The 18,174-nt window shown below is 37.7% G+C and overlaps 1 protein-coding gene across 1 annotated transcript; it reads right to left on the bottom strand.

Annotated features, from left to right (window-relative positions):
* Positions 1-407: 407 nt before the first annotated feature.
* Positions 408-13,337, bottom strand: tfr1b (transferrin receptor 1b). Its single transcript, XM_034108542.1, has 19 exons — positions 13,254-13,337; positions 11,871-11,917; positions 11,539-11,734; positions 10,598-10,811; positions 9,429-9,566; positions 8,868-8,952; positions 8,604-8,726; positions 8,404-8,499; positions 8,143-8,282; positions 7,147-7,316; positions 6,932-7,051; positions 6,658-6,743; positions 6,506-6,569; positions 6,348-6,415; positions 6,194-6,249; positions 4,071-4,161; positions 3,398-3,631; positions 3,161-3,310; positions 408-2,516 (listed from the first exon to the last, which is right to left on the bottom strand). The coding sequence occupies exons 2-19, from the start codon at positions 11,901-11,903 to the stop codon at positions 2,304-2,306; spliced, it is 2,277 nt and encodes a 758-aa protein (XP_033964433.1). The 5' UTR covers positions 11,904-11,917; positions 13,254-13,337; the 3' UTR covers positions 408-2,303.
* Positions 13,338-18,174: the final 4,837 nt, after the last annotated feature.

Genomic DNA, 18,174 nt, shown 5'->3' with positions numbered 1-18,174 from the left:
GCCTTTGTTTATGTTAATGTAGTCCAAATGTAAATTAAATACTGTTCTATTAAATCTGAAAACCATGACAAATCTTGAAATAACAGAAATTAAAATGAATACTTGCTCTTAAAAATATACATTTACCTACTAATGACAAGTCTTCAAAAAGATAGAAAATAGCTTATAACAGATACAGTATATTAAAGAATATAATATATGTATATATATATAGAACAGCGCTCCATTGGCTTCAGTTTACCACTTCTTGCCTTATGTTGCTCATCATAGCCCAAAAAGTATACGTGGCTGATTTGTGAAACAGCAATTAAATAGAAGTTTAATACTTGTTTACTAAATCAAAACTATAATTGCTCTTGTTGAAAACATACAAAAATGTAAAAAGAAAATAAGATCAGACAAACATATTCTGGAAGCTAAGCCAAAAAGGTTTATTAGACTTTTCTGCTGAACATGGAGATCATGATGAGAACAATGAGTTATGAAACATACAGTTGGAGTTACACAATGACATTTCCCAACCGTTCAGTTGCCCCTATCAGAGTTCAGTAACGTTGGTTTTAATTATTGTAACATCTTGCAGGAATGAAAAAGAAGGCTGCAACAATATCAAGCTCCCAAACAGAAGGGAGGTGTAATAATGACATGTAATAATCTAAAGTACCCAACACAGATGTTTTGTTTGCTCTCTAGAGCGTATTGAAATAAAGAAATTGGATATGAATTTAATTCAATTGGGTTGACTGACTGATGATATTCTTTTAACATGTGTATTCTAATAAATATCCCTTATTTCCATTTTAAAGGCCTTAAAATATGGTCAGAAAACAACTTTTATGGGAAGAAAATGGTTAAACAAAAAGACATCAAACAGCTTGAAAAAAAAAGATCTATTGGTAGAACTCAAATTCATTTAAAAAGTTTGTAATATAGAAATGATGTTGAACTACAACTGAATAAAGCAGTACAGTATCATGAAGAGGAAATATGCCATGCAAAGAGAGTTGCGGAGTGAATCACATGTAGGTGCATCTGTTGTACTTTTGAAGTCACTAGGTTTGTTGAAAACTGTAATCAATTAAGTGCATTTCAATAATGTTCTGTGTTTTATTAGATGTAAAACAAATGTGTAATCTAGCTAAATAAGAAAAACCCACATAATCCAAAAATAATGACCAACAAATAAATATATATAAAGTATAAAACTCTGGGAAACACTGTCCCCGATAAGTTATTCCACCCTCAAGTGAAATATGAGAGACACTGCTCTCGATAAATACACATTTAAAAACACACACAAACATACAATCACACACACTGGTAGGCAAAAACTACCATCACTGCTTTACATCATGGAAGACACTGCTCCCGATAATGGGTTTTAATTATGGAAGACACTGCTCCCGATAACGTTATCATAATATAAACTGTTTCAAAGTAGACTGTGCAACATAAATGGCTTTCTTGCAAATTAACTAATCATTACTCGCGTCTTAAAGAGCTTTGATAATGTTTTAGCTTTAAATTATTTGTTTAAACTTGAATTCATCCTGCCACTAAGTGCAGGATAAATCCAAATCATAATACATTTCTAGGCTTAGTGGTCTATAAATAAGAATTTCCCAATATCCAGAGACTTTTGGTTTTCACTCTGCAACTAATTTGACATATCAGGGACAATTCTTTATCACTCTTAATTTCTTCCTTTTAAATAACCATTTAATGGCATGCTGTAAAATATTTTCTCAAAAAGGAAGATATAAAGGCCATTTGCAATAAAAGAATATTTTCTTTTTTAACAGGGGATTCCATTTTGTCAGCAACAGTTGAGTCATTTCTGTAGCAGATGCTGCTGGGTGCTTAGACAGTATAACCGTCATAATTATGGAAGACACTGCTTCCGATAACGTCGTATAAAAAGACAAAATAATCATTTTATAGTGGGCCCTGCCACTGATAAAAAACATAAGTATAAATAAGGTTTCTCAGTGTTTTGATGGCGAGAGGTCACAGCAGAGACTGCTTCAATTATTTGCCAGAAGAAGAGGACGCAGATTTGTCAGTAGCATTATTATCAAGCATTTCATTTTGTTTCACAGTGAAGAACTATTTCGTACTCTTCCATTTCCTCCTGAATCTGTGGGGGATTACAACTCGGACCCTACCTGTTTTAGGGGTTTGGCTTAGACATCTGATTGACAGCTTGTGCTAAAGTGCTGTTGTTGGAGCTCTTTCTTTTGTTTCTACTTTAAACTGCATTTCTCACACGACAATCACGCTCACAACTTCCCAGACTTTTTTCTTTAGATTTCCTCATCGATGTCCCAGATGTTGCCCACCATGGCGTTGGCACATCCCTGCAGGTTCCAGGTGGCGAGGGCCAGCTGGATGCGGAAGTGCTCCATGTCGGTGGTCTCAGCGATGGAGGCCAAAGTGTGGGAGCCCCGACCCAGCAGGAGATGACGGAAGGGGGTTTCAATGGGGGACACGTAGGGAGAGAGGAGGGAGGGCTCAACCTGGAACGAAAAACAAAGACTGTTATACATCTGTGAGGTGTTAAGATATAGTAGTAAAACAAAGCTACATGTATACTGCGCTCAGGATAGTGCATTAGCAAGAGCATTCACTCAAGGAACCATTCTTATAAACCATCTTTATAAGATAAGATTTACTTAATTGAACCCAATTGGTTTTTTTCATGGTGTGTGTGTGTGTGTGTGTGTGTGTGTGTGTGTGTGCGCGCACGTGCGCACTTGAACCTGTGATGATTTGATTATTATGTCTATCTTTTATTTGCCATTACCTTTTGAAAAAAAAATGAAATGATGCAACATGTTGAAATAGGGCATGTATGCTAGTGGAACCATTACTCAATTAGTAAACATACAATCCTATAATAACGTTTTAGAATGTTTCAATTGTACAAACTAAACAGAATCTAAAATATTTACATAACATGGAGGATCACAAACTGATACGTTTTGAATTTGGCATAGTTTTGCACTTTTTAAATATTTCTTAACCCAACCCATGACGCAAATTGTACATTTTGCCAATTTGTTCACATGGAAATATATCAACGGGAGAGTAGTGGCATCAACCAAAGGATCGAACTTGTTAATAACATTTTAAACACGCATGTGACTACACTGCGTCTCACCGTCATGATCCTGTCGTTGAGGATCCGACAGGACTCCTTGTCACTCAGGTCAGTGTTGTCGATGTCATCTGTAATGCTGCTGGCAGCTCGTTGGAAGGATCCACTTGCACGGTTGAGCCAGTTGGGATTCACTTCCTTCAGCTGACCAGTCTACAGAATAAAAAAGGTATCAGCAATAACACTAAGAACAAACAAAAAGCTTTAGCTAGATGTCAAAAGACAGATGGAGAAACGGACCATTGAGAGCTGGTTGATGCGTTTGTAGACCCGGACCACAGCCTTGGTGATCACGCTGCTGTACCGGCTCACATCCAGGCTGGGATACAGCACGTGGTCGTGAACCAGTCGCAGAGCCATCTGTCCGGCAAACTGTGCCGCCAGTGCCACCATTTCACTGGTGTGATGGTTCGTCTTGTAATCGAGGTGGTCCTTGTTGTCCAGGTCGGTGCCATAGTAGCTGTAAGTCTCCTCCTTAACACACAATTTCAAAAACAATGTTCATGTTAAAACTAAAAAGCACAAAGGAAACAAGATGTAACAATCAGAATAAGTAGAGTAATCAGTAAACTGCCAAAAAAAAGTCATCACTTTGTAGCAAAGGATGTAGTGATCTTGGGCATTTTGAATTGATTTTACTTTCACTAGGAGAAGCTATAGGATGTTCTTTAAAAAAGAACCCATCTGTCTCTTTTATATACAAAAAGGACTGAATTACAATGCATACTGCGTTTCTGAACTTTGGATGCAATGTCAATAACCTAATGTGAAAATAAATGTCTAACATCATTTATTTTTCCATCTTTAGCCACTAGTGTATATAGGCGGTTTCGTACATCTAAACACTGCCATCATGTGGGTAAAAGTAAACATATCCACAGTAATTATCCAGGGATTGTGTTGCATTACTCACGTTGAGATTGATGAAGTGGAAAGAGATGGAAGGAATTCCAGAGAAGGCCAGGAAGGGATAGGCAGGGTCGTCCATTGACATCGGCTTTAGTCTGCACATATCAGAATGTTATTGAAAGTTATTGAAATGAACCCATCTTTTACAACAAAAGGTTTCACAATCTGTTCTTTCAACAGCAACCACACTGTGGCAGAGCTGACATAATGTTTGGTATTGGCAATTAAAATATATTTGCCAAGTTTAGACTGCATTTTACTTAAAGAGCAACTTGCAGGTTAGAGACACCAGTGAATAAATGTGTAGGAAAATGATGTATACACTAAATGTTCCCAAAAATATACACTACAGTGACATCTGGCGTCGTTTTTGTAAGACATTTTTACTTCCGCATAAAAAAAAAGACCACCCGCGTGTGACGTCACACGGGGGAGAACAGCCGGTCTAAGGTATTAATAAACATGGATCAGAATGCTAGTTTTGACACAGAAGAGGTTGAAAATGTATATTCGTATGCATATGACGGACCACAACCTTATAATTATGAGCCTGCTAGGCGTCCAAGAGACCAGGAGCAGCCAAGGATTAGAAGAAATAACGGCCATCGGCGAGAAATGGAGCAGTGGTGTGAGGAGAACCAGTGGAGAACAGGGCAGCTGTCCTGGTGAGTGACCGGCGTTAGCTACAGGCAGTTAATGTTAGCTAACGTCAGTCACATCACAACATTGTAAAGTTAGCTATCATATATCAGGCTATAACTAAAGTAGTATTGATAATATAGTAACGTTACTGGCAGGACTGTTGATACTGATCCATAGCAGACACTAATGCGCAAGTACCAGCCGTATCTCGCGTTACCCAATACAACTCCACACTACATCTTACGGTGCTGTGTACCGGAGGGGAGAGAGAGAGGAGCGAAGGGGGAGAGAGAGAGAGGAGCGAAGGGGGGAGAGAGAGAGAGGAACGAATGGGGGAGAGAGAGAGAGGAACGAATGGGGGAGAGAGAGAGGAGCGAAGGGGGGAGAGAGAGAGAGGAACGAATGGGGGAGAGAGAGAGAGGAGCGAAGGGGGGAGAGAGAGAGGAGCGAATGGGGGAGAGAGAGAGAGAGGAGCGAATGGGGGAGAGAGAGAGAGAGGAACGAATGGGGGAGAGAGAGAGAGAGGAACGAATGGGGGAGAGAGAGAGGAGCGAGGAGTGAAGGGGGGAGAGAGAGAGGAGTGAAGGGGGAGAGAGATAGAGAGAGAGAGAGAGAGAGAGAGAGAGAGAGAGAGAGAGAGAGAGAGAGGAGCGAAGGGGGGAGAGAGATGTAATACGGTTTCCTGATAAACGCTTTGTTTGACAGACTTCAGCTGTGGAGAGTATGTGCTGCAGGGAGGTGGATGCACCTCTCACAACGCACCCAGGAACGAAAGCTAGCTCCGGTCCTTTACCTGATAGGGAAACTGTGGACTCGATGAGCTGACAGGCTGGAGTTTGTGCAACCTGCACAAACACAATAGCTCACCATGATTACAAATGGTGAAATGCAATGTAAAATTACCGAAAGAATACCAGCTCACTAAATCACAACCGCTCAAACCAACTACGAGCTACTACCGCGGATTGGGCAGATAACGGTCCGAGAAAGTTGCTCCCCCATGTGACGTAATACGACGCGTTTGACGTTAGTAGCAGAGCTCAAAACGGCTCCTTTCCCCTCTGAATTCTTGCCCTTATGTCTCGTAAAACATATCAAGTCCTGCATTAACTTTTTTTAATTGTAATTTTAAGGCAAGGTTAAGCATAAATAAATAGATCTAGTAAAAATAAAAAACCTGCAAGTTGCTCTTTAAGCAAAACTCTTGTCTGGCTGCTTTTGTTCAGAGATAATTAACATGTTAGAATGTTGTCTTCAATTGTGAGCATAAGGCATTTGTATTTGTACAGAGACTTAAGTGTTTTATCGACACCAATATATTTTTTATAAAAACACCCAGCGTGAGACTTCTGTGTGTTCAAATGTTCTGTTAATCATTGTATTTCTAAGTACTACAAAACTATCCTGAAACATGGTTTGCAATAGTTATCTTTTGGATGTCTCACTAAACAAAAACGTGGCTCTACATGCTGCTCCATTACTTACACGTTAGTTGTTCCCACCATATCGTACACAGTGCCAGCACCCATAGGACTGTTCACCTGCATCGACGAGGCAAATGAAAATAAATGAATCCAAAAACACAACTTGTTTGTACAGAACTGGATGAACATTGAGTGAGGTGTTGTTGTGCTGTTACCGCTTTCATCGTTTTCTCAAGGAGGCTGTAGAGCAGCGGACTTGCTGAAGCCATAAAGCTCCCACGACCTTGTGAGGAGATACACAAGGTCAACCGACTGGAAATCCCTTAACAACTTTTTCAGTACAGAGATATGCTTCAGGAGAGGCTTTACTTACCCATGAGCAGTCCGTCCAGGCTGATGTAGGTGACAACATGTTTGTGAAGAGAAGACATATAACCCTAAAAAACAAACATATTCAAACATATAAGAAATATGGGATAGATGTTTTTTTTTTGGATCTCAAGATAAAATAAATGTAGTTTCTACCTCCAACCACTCAGTGGCGCCAACACTTCCGTACTCTCCAGCGCTCCAGCTAGCAAACACCAGGCTTCTCCTGGGCCTGAAGCCATCTGGGAAAAAAAAAAACAGACAGAGCTTTTAACTTATGTTAAGCAGAAGAAGGAACTGCAACAAAAACACACACTGTGACCGACATTAGTCTACAACATTGGCTACAGCCTCATTTATATAACTTCTTTAAGGCTAAAAATTGTACTTGCATATTAACGCATCGAGATTTTTGTGAGATAATTGTTACCTTTCTCCACCATCTCCCGAACAGCCTTCGCCAGCTCAGTCAGTACGGAGGTCCCAACAGTGGCTTTGGCATAACCTTTACCCCAGGCGTCCCTCTGCGCTCCCAGTACAACGTACTGATCTGCAGGTTCACATATAGACAACAAAGCATCTTAGATGTATGGTGGAGACAAAATAATCCAAGTGTAGATGGTCAGAGAGAAGATAAAAACGTACCAGGATCAATGAATCCTTTGATGACTCCGAACACGTTGTGGATTTCCTTGTTGACCAGCACGTTGTTCACCTCAACGGTAATGTTCTCGCTGCCTCCCAGTTTGTAACCCACTGAGGTGAAGCTGCCTTTAAAACCGCTGCTCGCATCTGACTCAGGACCTCCGATTGTCCTAGAGAAGAGATAGAGAGGCGGATGAGGAAGTGCTGTACACTGAACTGTGCCAGATTTGACTGCAGTGTCTTCTTTAGTTAACCTTTCTTGTTGCAACATAATAATAAAATAAAATCAACCTATTACGACTGCTAACTGTAGCCATGATGCCAGGATTGGGAGTTTGGAGCACTGTGGGACTGTTGGTGTTTATACCACAAGCACCGGAGCAGAGGACTTTTTTGTTGCCCTCGGCGGGGGGATAATGCTGGGGGGGGGGTCAGCGCCAGTGTTGTGCCAGAAATGGAGCAGGGCAAGCGTAAAGCCAGAATCTAGTAGGCAATATTAGCTGCCGTGCTTTGTCTTGTGTAGATGCACTTTCTTAATGTTTGGTCGTGTTGTGTCAAAATATTTTAATCACATGTTATGTATTCATAAAAAATGCATGATTGACACTATAGCTGTAAATATGTATGACAGCAGTGTATAAGTGAATTGAACTCACAACTGCAAAAAAAACAGATAAATTCAAATGAAGACAAAAAAAAACATCAATAGTAGGCTTTACCTTAAAAACACAAAGATGTACTGTAGGTATACTCAGGCACGGTAAGAATATATGTGAAGCATAATGTCAGACACAGTCATGCATGTCCATCATATTCTAAAGAATAACTAAGTTAACAAATTGCTCAATTGTCCAAAGAACCATACTCGAGCACCATGAATTTATTTATAGTGCTTAACAGATGTGGTGTTTTACTGTACAGCATTTCCTGAGCTTAACCGGAAGATATGTGGAAGGTTGTTCCCCTTTGTGGGTTTGTTTGTGTGTGTGTCCTCACTTTAGAAGAGTTGAAGCCATGGTGGCCGTGATAGTCTGGGCTGGGATATTGGGGAGTCCGGACGACTTCGTGGGGGGGAACTGAGTATGGTTGAAGGAGGGGAATCCGGTTGTGTAGGGGTCACCTGAACCCAGGTGGACCTGCATAGGGACAACACAAAGTCAAAATGCAACATGAAGTGGTTTTAAAGGGAGACTTCACTGGCATCTTGTTTTTTTGGCTTTTAACAGCATCCTACGTTGCTATTATGTGCAAACGTACATGTCCGTAGAGAGCTGTGTCCAAATTATAACTGTAATCTTGAGGATCAGGATAGATCAGCACAGCAGAGGCCCCCTTCTTCGCACCATTATCCACCTGAAGAAACAATCAGAATCATGAAAACAAGTTTTAATTAAAGTTCCCAAATGCAAAAGAAAGAAATGATATGAGGCCTGTGAAGGTATCAAGTGTGTCGTCACCTGCTCTGCAAAACTGATATTTCCAGCGCGGAGCAACAACACACTGTCTTTCAGTTGAACGTTCTTCTTCTGCAGAACTTCCAGATCCTCCTGACGACCGTAGTTGCCATACACCAGTTTGCCCTGAAAACACAAGTAAAAGTCAGATTGGCCGCACCATTTATAAGCTGGAAACTAAAACCCCAGATTTTATTCCATTTTAGATTTTAAATGGTAGTAAATGTTAACAAAAAAAAGGAAATGTTAATGTTTTGAACAACTTACCACAGCTATCCCAGTAGCACTGTATGCCAGATATCCTGTAGGCTTGAAGTTATCTGAACCATAAATGACACGGTTTGGACACTTGCTGTAGATTAGAGGATACAAGTTTTGTTAAAATATATGTAATATTTAGTTTGTCTTAGAAATCAAGAGTTTTTTTTTCTACTAACAAACTAAATTACTACATACTTCTGCCTAATTGTCAAAATAAATGATGGCTCATGTGCCTGTTTTGGAGTTTTTCAAAAAAGTAAAACCTTAAATTGATTAAGCTGAGACAGATATGGCAACCGGTTTTGCGGCGTAAATAACAAAACAATATCTGAAAAGAAAAAATCTGGAATTTCAAAATTGTGAGAAACAGGGAGAAGGAGAAGATAAGCAATACTTGAAAGAAAAGAAAACTTCAATGAAAATTTCACAATATAGATTTTTGATAATCTCAGCCTTAAAATGTTTTGGTTAAATCATCATCCTAACACCAATTTCTTACATTTTAAAAATAAATATCCCTAAATAAAATTGGCACAATCAGTAAATGTATGATAGTAAAGGACCAACCTGTCTGGGGTCTGCAGCAAAACATGGTGGATGCCAACCCAGGGATCCATCTCCTCTTTCTTGAAAACATCAAAGATGCCGTTTGCCAGACTCTTGTCTCCATCACTTCCTGCTGAACGACTGGGCCGATCAAAGTCACTGCAGAGAAACAAAATCTAATTTCCCGACAAATTTGTTGCACCTCATTTTTCAACAATGAGCCTTTCATGAATGGTTCAATTAATTCTGAGAAAAAAAAGCCCACGAGATGACTCATTAAAAACGGTGCACTTCTTTAGATGTCAACTTTTGTTGTACATTACCAGAGACACTCTTTCAAGTGAAATGAATTTTAAATCTTTTTTCCATTAACTTTTATTTATGGTGGCACACATAAAAAGTTAAGTTGAGATAAATGTCATAGAAACACAAATGCCCCGAGATAAATGTAGGCGATCCTGTTCTCTGCTGTGCTATTAACGTTGGCTTCAGTGCTTTACTTTGTCATAATATATTTTAGTGATAGATCATGGTTGCATTCGATTTTATAATATGTGTACAAATATTTAACCAACTTTCGTACGTGGTGACCTTATTTAATACGTTTCCATTATGCCTTAGGCTTGCTGCACGTTGTCAGATGATATAAATCATAAATTGTCTCCAAGCTTGAGAAATATATTTAATAATTTCCTTGACCATAACACTCTGGAGCTTAAGTCATGTGGCTTTGTTTTTTAAGTCTGGTATTTTATGAATGCGTTTGGATGAATATGGTTTGAGGGACAGTGGTAGGAAAAAGTAGAGCCCTTAGTTAAAGTGTGGGTATATATATATATATATATATATCACAATATAGCATGTTTACAGTAATTCTATAAATATATACTGTAGAAACATAAAAAAGTAGTTTCTTATTTTAAATCATTTGAAAGATAGAGGGTTTTTTTTTTTATATATATATATATATATATATGCAATAAACATTTTTACATTGTTTTCACTATATATTTTGATATTGCCCAATACTAATTACCACTAATAACAGGATAACTTTGGAGGCACCATTTTTTTTTATAACTTATTGCATTAGCAGGTTTGTTTGGTTGTTGGGTGTTCTCTTTTGTCTTTACTTTCAGTATGATGATATTCAATTGTGTTTTAAAAAGTTATGCACATGAACCAGGCACCTCAAAGATTTGTCAAAAGCCTGGCTGGTGAGTTTCTGCGTGAGGAGTTCGGTAACTTGTTTCCAGTACATCGGAGCATCTGGAACAGCTGCTGCGGCTGCTTCTGCGGCTGCTTCTGTTGCTGCTTCTTTCTGAATTTCCATTTCAGGATTTGTGGCACAGTTTTCCTGCGGCAGCTGAGTGTCACGGTGGCTGAGGTAACCCAGCAGGTAGCCTGAAGGATGAAAGTATAGAGGCATGAGAACTGGATTATAAAAAAAGTATTAAAGTTTAGGAGCAGCTTTCTAACCCTACAGCTGAACAGAATAGGACTATGACGAAAGTACCACGGCACCCTAGTTTTCAGAGATGTGCAATAATACATTTGTATTCAAAATGAAGCAAAACAATAAATAAGCTCTGGCCAAAGTGCTGACAACGCTGCTAGGTTCTTTTTCACATAAACAACTTAGTGGTTAATGCTTGAGCAGAGCTGTGAGCTTTTTCTTACTAATGTCCTTTACTGCATTGATGTTGTAAGGTGATACTGATACAGAGATATGTAAATAATCAAATCAAATTAAATAATTTGACTCTAAAATGACAGTTAAATATTGTACAACTCTGTTGAGTGCACAAAAATGTAACTTCATTAGTGTTATTATTAGCTTACGTACAATGGATTTCAGTTGCTGCTTTTGAATTGTCTCTTTTTTTGCAGTAATTCTTCCAAAGTTTCTGCTTGCTCAAAATCTTGAAAGTTTTAAAGCAAAAAATGCCAATTATTCACTGGTATATATGGCTTCTAAAACGGGAAGATGTTTCTTTACATTTAAACATCTTAAGTTTTATCCCAAATATTAGATTAAGATGTATTTGATTTAATAAATTGCATTATTTAGAAAATAGATGAAGAAAAGGCGTAATAGTAACATGGGAAGATAATAATGAGCATGGCCTACCAATGGAAAATATCAGCAGTATCACCAGGGCCAGGTAGCAGAGAGTCGCCCGGCTTTGACGTGGGAGTGCTGGCCTGAAGCTCGGTGACCCCCCCGCCTGGTCCTCTGCGGCATCATCTGACAGTTTGACCTCGACGTGTCTTTCTCCGTCCTCCGAGGGCTGCAGAGTAAACCTGCTGTACCGCTCACTTTTAATCTAGAGCGAGGGAACACAAGAGGGGAAACTATGAAAGCAATGTGTTCCTGATCCAACAGCTGTCTGGTAACAAAGTTTGCCACATTATTAAAGAGGGTAAAAGCTAAACTTGAATTATAAAATAAGAAATACTCACCATTCTGTTGAACGCAGACCTCACTCGCTCCATTTCTGCTGATTTTCCTAGAGAAAGCAGAGGACAGAGAAGATGAGTTTGTGACGGTTTATTAACAACTTAAATGCAAAGACAAGAAGACGAAAGGAAACGGAGCGAGAGAGTGGTTGAGGGTGAGGGCGGGGAGAGGATGTGAGGCGGGTCAGGTTGCCTCAGACGACCTTGAATGGATGTTGTAGGTCTTAAAGATTGTTTTCCCTGTACACAGAGACTGTTTTTCACTGTAATCTACAGAGTTAAGGACATTATTCTGTATACAGTATGTTTTTTGCTTGTTATTTCTTTTCTATTTCCAACTATATAATGTGTTTTAAGTTGCTTTGCTGGAAATCAACATGAATTAAGGCCCCGATTGATTGTTCTCTAAATTCTATCGATCAAACTTACTTTTAAAATAGTCTCAATGAACCAGGTGCATGTGACCTTCATGTATTGTTTCCACATCACAACAGCAATCTTTGTTTCCATTATAAAAATGTCAGATGCAGACTTCAGGGAGGTGTCAAACAGCTTAAAAAGAAGTGTCTGTTCCAACTGACAACCCCGCCCACTCCCTCCTGTTGTTTACGGTAAGACTTCTTCCGTATAAATGGGGACTTGTCCAACCTGTACCAAGCTTACGGTATCTAACCTACTTCCTCATACTGACGAAGCAGGAAATAGCTACAGGTTAAAAAAATAAAGAGTAAGTATTTAAAGTATCGTGATATCATGCAATTATTTACTGTTATTAAAAGACAATAAAAGGAATCCTCAATAAAATCAAGACTCAATTAAGCTCTATTACATATATTTTCGGTCATTATGTTCATTTCACCATAATAACATAATCAATCATGGTGATAAAGAGATAACATTATGATAACTGCAAACCTACTAGCTCATTTGCTTTTGAGCATCAACTACTCATTCATACATTTCATTAAAATAAACAGTGGTGAGAGGAAAATGAACAGCAAATATAATACAAGTAATGTATTTAGCTAAATGCTGACAATGACTCCACATTTTGACATTAGACACTTCTTGTCTTAATTTCTCCTCACATATATGTTGTTGAACGGTGAATTAGGTGTTACATGCAAATGTGGAAGAAATACACCTCCACACAACACTTGCAAACCAGAATATAAAACAAAACTGTTCTGTGGATCCATACAGGAAGCATAGAGGACAAGTGACATGTGTAGCATCATCTCGGTGTAAGCTAGTTAGCCGCATGTGTTGTGTCCTCCATCGCTTTTCGGTTGAGGGGAAGACTCGCTTGAAAGGAATTGTTGCTCAAAATGTAGTTGAATTTAAAATGTATGAAGGAAAATACAATTGTAGTCGGTGAAATCTTACCTTATTGCCGCTAAGAAACCGCGCGCCCAAGGTGAGCTGCTCTATCGTGTCCTTATGGTCCTTCTTAGAGCACTTCCGCTTTACGTCACCTATTGAGGCAGTCACGTACACATCCTTAACCTGTTAAACCCCGAGCCTGTTTTTCAGGTTTCAGGCTCGAAAATGACATTCCCAGAACAAATGACTGTAACTTCACTTCTAAAAGGTTTATATGAATAATTGTTGTTATCAAAGCAAGGTGACATCTGTGAGTTGGATGTAGAAGTGTCAGAATCAATATAGATGTTTCTGTGTCAGAGTAAATTCGGATGGAACATAGCAAAAAAATGTAAATTCCTGTCTCCGCCTAAAGAAAACCCATTACTTATAGTGAAGACCAACCTTGAATGATGGGTTAGTAGCCTAAAAGCTTTAGGAATCCAAATTATAACATATAATAAGTACCCTGTATCAAGATTGAGGCAAAACAAGTGACATTTGACCTTTTTAGAGAGGTTTATGAAAATAAAGTCCAGGCGGAATAAGCTTTGGGCACATTTGGTTCCATCAGTGCCATTTAACCTTTTTCAGATACCAGACTATAAAAATCATTGTATTACATTGAATAATCACTATAGGTATTCATTCCATTAAAAAAAAAAAAAATATTCTTAAAAAATATTCTTAAAAAAATATTAAAAATATTTGTGTGAGTGTGTATAAAAAAAATCAGGGTCCCCGTCGGCTGACTGTTATTCTGAGCTACTTAGTGGGTGGAGTGTTGGTACACAATGTTAAATCCTCTTTGGCTTTCTATCCAACATGTTACATCACTCCTTTTTGACAAACAAGCAAGACAACAGACTGTTGACATTAATAATGATAATAATACATTTGATTTATATAGCACACTTTAAAGACAACGTCATCTCAAGGTGCTTCACAAAGCTATAAGTAAAAATAAGTAAAAATATCACTCTTAGAAGTGATGTGTCAAAAATGACATAACATGTGTTGAATTTCAACACACCTACAGAGTGTGCTCAGGGACAACATGTGTTGTGTTGATTTTTGTGTAAATCATTTTACACACAAAATGTGTTACATGCCCCTAACACACAATGTGCACATTTTACACATTGTGTGTCATAAATGTGTAACCAAGATGAACGCACTCATTTCTTATTTCTGCACATTTTGTGTTCTATTTCTTTAACCAGAATTAACATTTGATTGTGTTATATCTGCACATTGTGTGTCAATGACAATTACTGGAAGTACCAGGTGGTGGATATGGTTTTTATTCAAAAATCAAATGCAAGAATACATTAATTGGACATTTATTTACAAGGATTCCATTAGCACAATATCTCATTAAGAAAATAATGTTTAACATTTAAAAACATTAATATTTTTCGAATTCATCAAATGTTGACAGAACAGATAATTCATAAAATCACACCTAAAAAAACCTTGGTTAAAACAAACTTAATCTGCATGAACATAATCGTCAAATGTTTAATATCACTGAGTCGCTACAAGCAGATATGTTATATATTAATATTAAATATACAGTACTTAAGAGTTTTTATTATGAAAATGCCAAAACATTTGAAGTCTTTGACATTGCGATGTGTTTCCATCTAGCTGTTATCATACAAATATTTAATTTGCACAATATTTCATTAAGAAAGTCATTTAAACATGAGAATGTTGTTATTCCTCTAATTCCTCTTATTCCTCTCGAGAATGAACAGATCAGTTTATAAAAGCCCACCTAAAAAAATCGTATACCTCGGATTCAGATAAAGCTTGTCAGTGCTAAAATCCGAAAGTATCAAGAGGTGTAACATCAGCAACATCGCCTAATGTTATCATTTCAAAGTTTCTTGCATAACGTATGCAAAGAAATGATCATCAAAGTATTGAACTTGCAGTATTCTAATGAGAGAGTGAAATGTATGGGCATAGATATGTCTCATAATTATTTGTGTGAACATAAAAATAATTTGTGTGTAAATATGTGATTTGTAAATGTAAAACAACATCCACAAATGCATTTAAAAGATTTGCAAACTCACAAATACATTTGCAAGTGTAAAACGGATCTGCAAATACGCTAAATATGTTCACAAATTAAAAAAAGATCTGTGAATATCTCTTTAACATTTACAACTTTCGATCAGGCATTTCTGAATCCATTTTGTATTTGTGGACCAAAAATGCGCTCGTGGATCTCAACTCTCTGTTCACGGATCTCAAATCTCTGTTCGCGGATCGTCTTTTTACACACACGGAATTTTGAGACATATTTTCCGCCGGTCTCGGCTAAAATCTACTCGTGTCACTCGGTTATTTTCGGAAACCACGTGATGGCCCGCTGATGACTACATTTCCGCATGATTTCAAAGTAAGAGCATGATGGTTTGTTTAATGCTCTGTTTTTGTATTATAATGAACAGCGGAACGTTAGATGCATTCTTCATCACCATCACCCTCATCATCATGTTATAGTGATACAGTTAGTTTGTGTTATTGGTTCAATACAGCATATCTCGAGCGCTTTCGTTGATGTTGAAGTGCAGGCAATATGCCACTTCCGGGTCCCGGGGGGGAGCAGCTGGCAGCGAAGCAGCTCAGATAAAACTCTTTCTTCATTGTTTGTTGTGTATTCAGTCAAGCGGGTCAAAGTTACAAAGCACTTCACATCTTATTAATCGCCCTAATTTTACTTTACCAGTGCAGTAATAAAGTAATCTGTAGAAAAGCACCGTATTTAGGTCAGCCTTCATAGTAAGGCTACATTACATGTTATAATATTCATCGTGTCCTTTCTACTGATATATTCCTGTCTATTGCTTTCATTTGTATTTAATGTTATTGTGTTTATACTTGTTTCCACACATTTCACAATTTGGGATGAATGAAGTATCTATCTATATATGATATCCATCTATCTATCTATATCTGTCTGTCTATCTGTCTATCTATCTGTCTGCCTATACCTACCTACGTACCTACCTACCAACTAGTTGTTTTGGTTGGAAAGGTTTAGTCATTGTATTGCTCTTTACCAGCACCTGCAGAGTACAGGACTTTACATTGTAAATATTATATCAATCCATTGGTTTCTAGCATATATCATTTGCAAGTGTTTAAAACAAATGTGGGATACTGATTTCATAAAAAGAAAGACATTCATGATTGTCATATTTTATTATGTAGGATACAGGACTGGAATTATTCTTACTTTTTACTCCACTTCATTTATGCAACAACTTTATTTCATTTTATGATTAGATTGTTTTGCTTGTATCATCCTTTGCAAATACATAGTCACAATGCTGGGAACAGGGCTGTTTCTCTGAGAGACGTAGATAACCACTTATGAGAATATAATGCATTGGTGTATATTAAACTAGCCAACAGTATACAAAGCACTACAAAAGTTTTGTCAATATTAACCATAAACATTTACATTAGTGAAATGACACATCAATCAATGTTTATTTTTATTTTATTCATCACATACACATTAATGCAGCTATATAATCAAAAGTGTTAACACATACAGAGAACCTTTTAAAGCATAATGAGTACTTCAAATGTAAGTCCATTTGGCTAGTACTTACATACCTTTACTTAAGTAAGACTATAAAGGCAAGACTTTTACTTCAGTCAAGTATCTGAATACTTTGTCTGCTGGTAGTCCATGGATCCATTGCTCTTAATTTCCAGTCGTAAAGAGAACCAATTGTAATGTGTTCAAGTAGATGTCCTTTCCAAATGAATCTGATGGTAACATTGGGTCAATATTAGCATTAAGGTGTTCCATCTGTTGATCACTCAGAGGACTCCGGGTGACAGGAACAACTATTCCTAGTGTTCCTCACGCAGATGACCACTGGCCTCCCAGTCAATGTAGGGGATCTGTAATCTCTGTCACAAAAAACAAAACCGTTTTTAAAAATATGTATACTTTTCTTCCGCTGTTATGTACCGTTATAATTGTATACAAAAGAAGAATAAAGAAGTATCACTACATTCCTATGCATTAATATAATTACTTATATTGACTGTGCGTGGGCCTGGCAGTGGGAGATTAATTTCAGGCAAAAGTGTGCACAATCAACGGTAGGGCATGTATTTTAATTGTTTTAATAATGTATATGGTTATAAAATATAACATTAAAACACTGACGCAAAGAACAAGTATGTGGAATGTGTTATTAAGTAAGTTTGCTTGACTACAGTCCAGTTCTGTATCCTACATAATAAAATATGACAATCGTTCATTTCTTTGTCAATTACTTTTATCAAATGAATATCCCACATTTGTTTTAAGCACTTTAAATGTTAGAAACAAATATTATAGGATTGATATAATATGTACAATATGTAAGTCCTGTACTCTGCAGGTAAAGGACACGATGAATATTATAACATGTAATGTAGCCTTACTATGAAGGCTGACCTAAATACGGTGCTTTTATACAGATTACTTTATTACTGCACTGGTAAAGTAAAATTAGGCCGATTAATAAGATGTGAAGTGCTTTGTAACTTTGACCCGCTTGACTGAATACACAACAAACAATGAAGAAAGAGTTTTATCTGGGCTGCTTCGCTGCCAGCTGCTCCCCCCCGGGACCCGAAAGTGGCATATCGCCTGCACTTCAACATCAACGAAAGTGCTCGAGATATGCTGTATTGAACCAATAACACAAACTAACTGTATCACTATAACATGATGATGAGGGTGATGGTGATGAAGAATGCATCTAACGTTCCGCTGTTCATTATAATACAAAAACAGAGCATTAAACAAACCATCATGCTCTTACTTTGAAATCATGCGGAAATGTAGTCATCAGCTGGCCATCACGTGGTTTCCGAAAATAACCGAGTGACACGAGTAGATTTTAGCCGAGACCGGCGGAAA

This window comes from Pseudochaenichthys georgianus, chromosome 20, assembly GCF_902827115.2.
Source record: "Pseudochaenichthys georgianus chromosome 20, fPseGeo1.2, whole genome shotgun sequence".
NCBI lineage: Eukaryota > Metazoa > Chordata > Actinopteri > Perciformes > Channichthyidae > Pseudochaenichthys > Pseudochaenichthys georgianus.
Note: the sequence above shows the minus strand (reverse complement) of the source record. Positions and strands in the feature narration are given on the sequence as shown.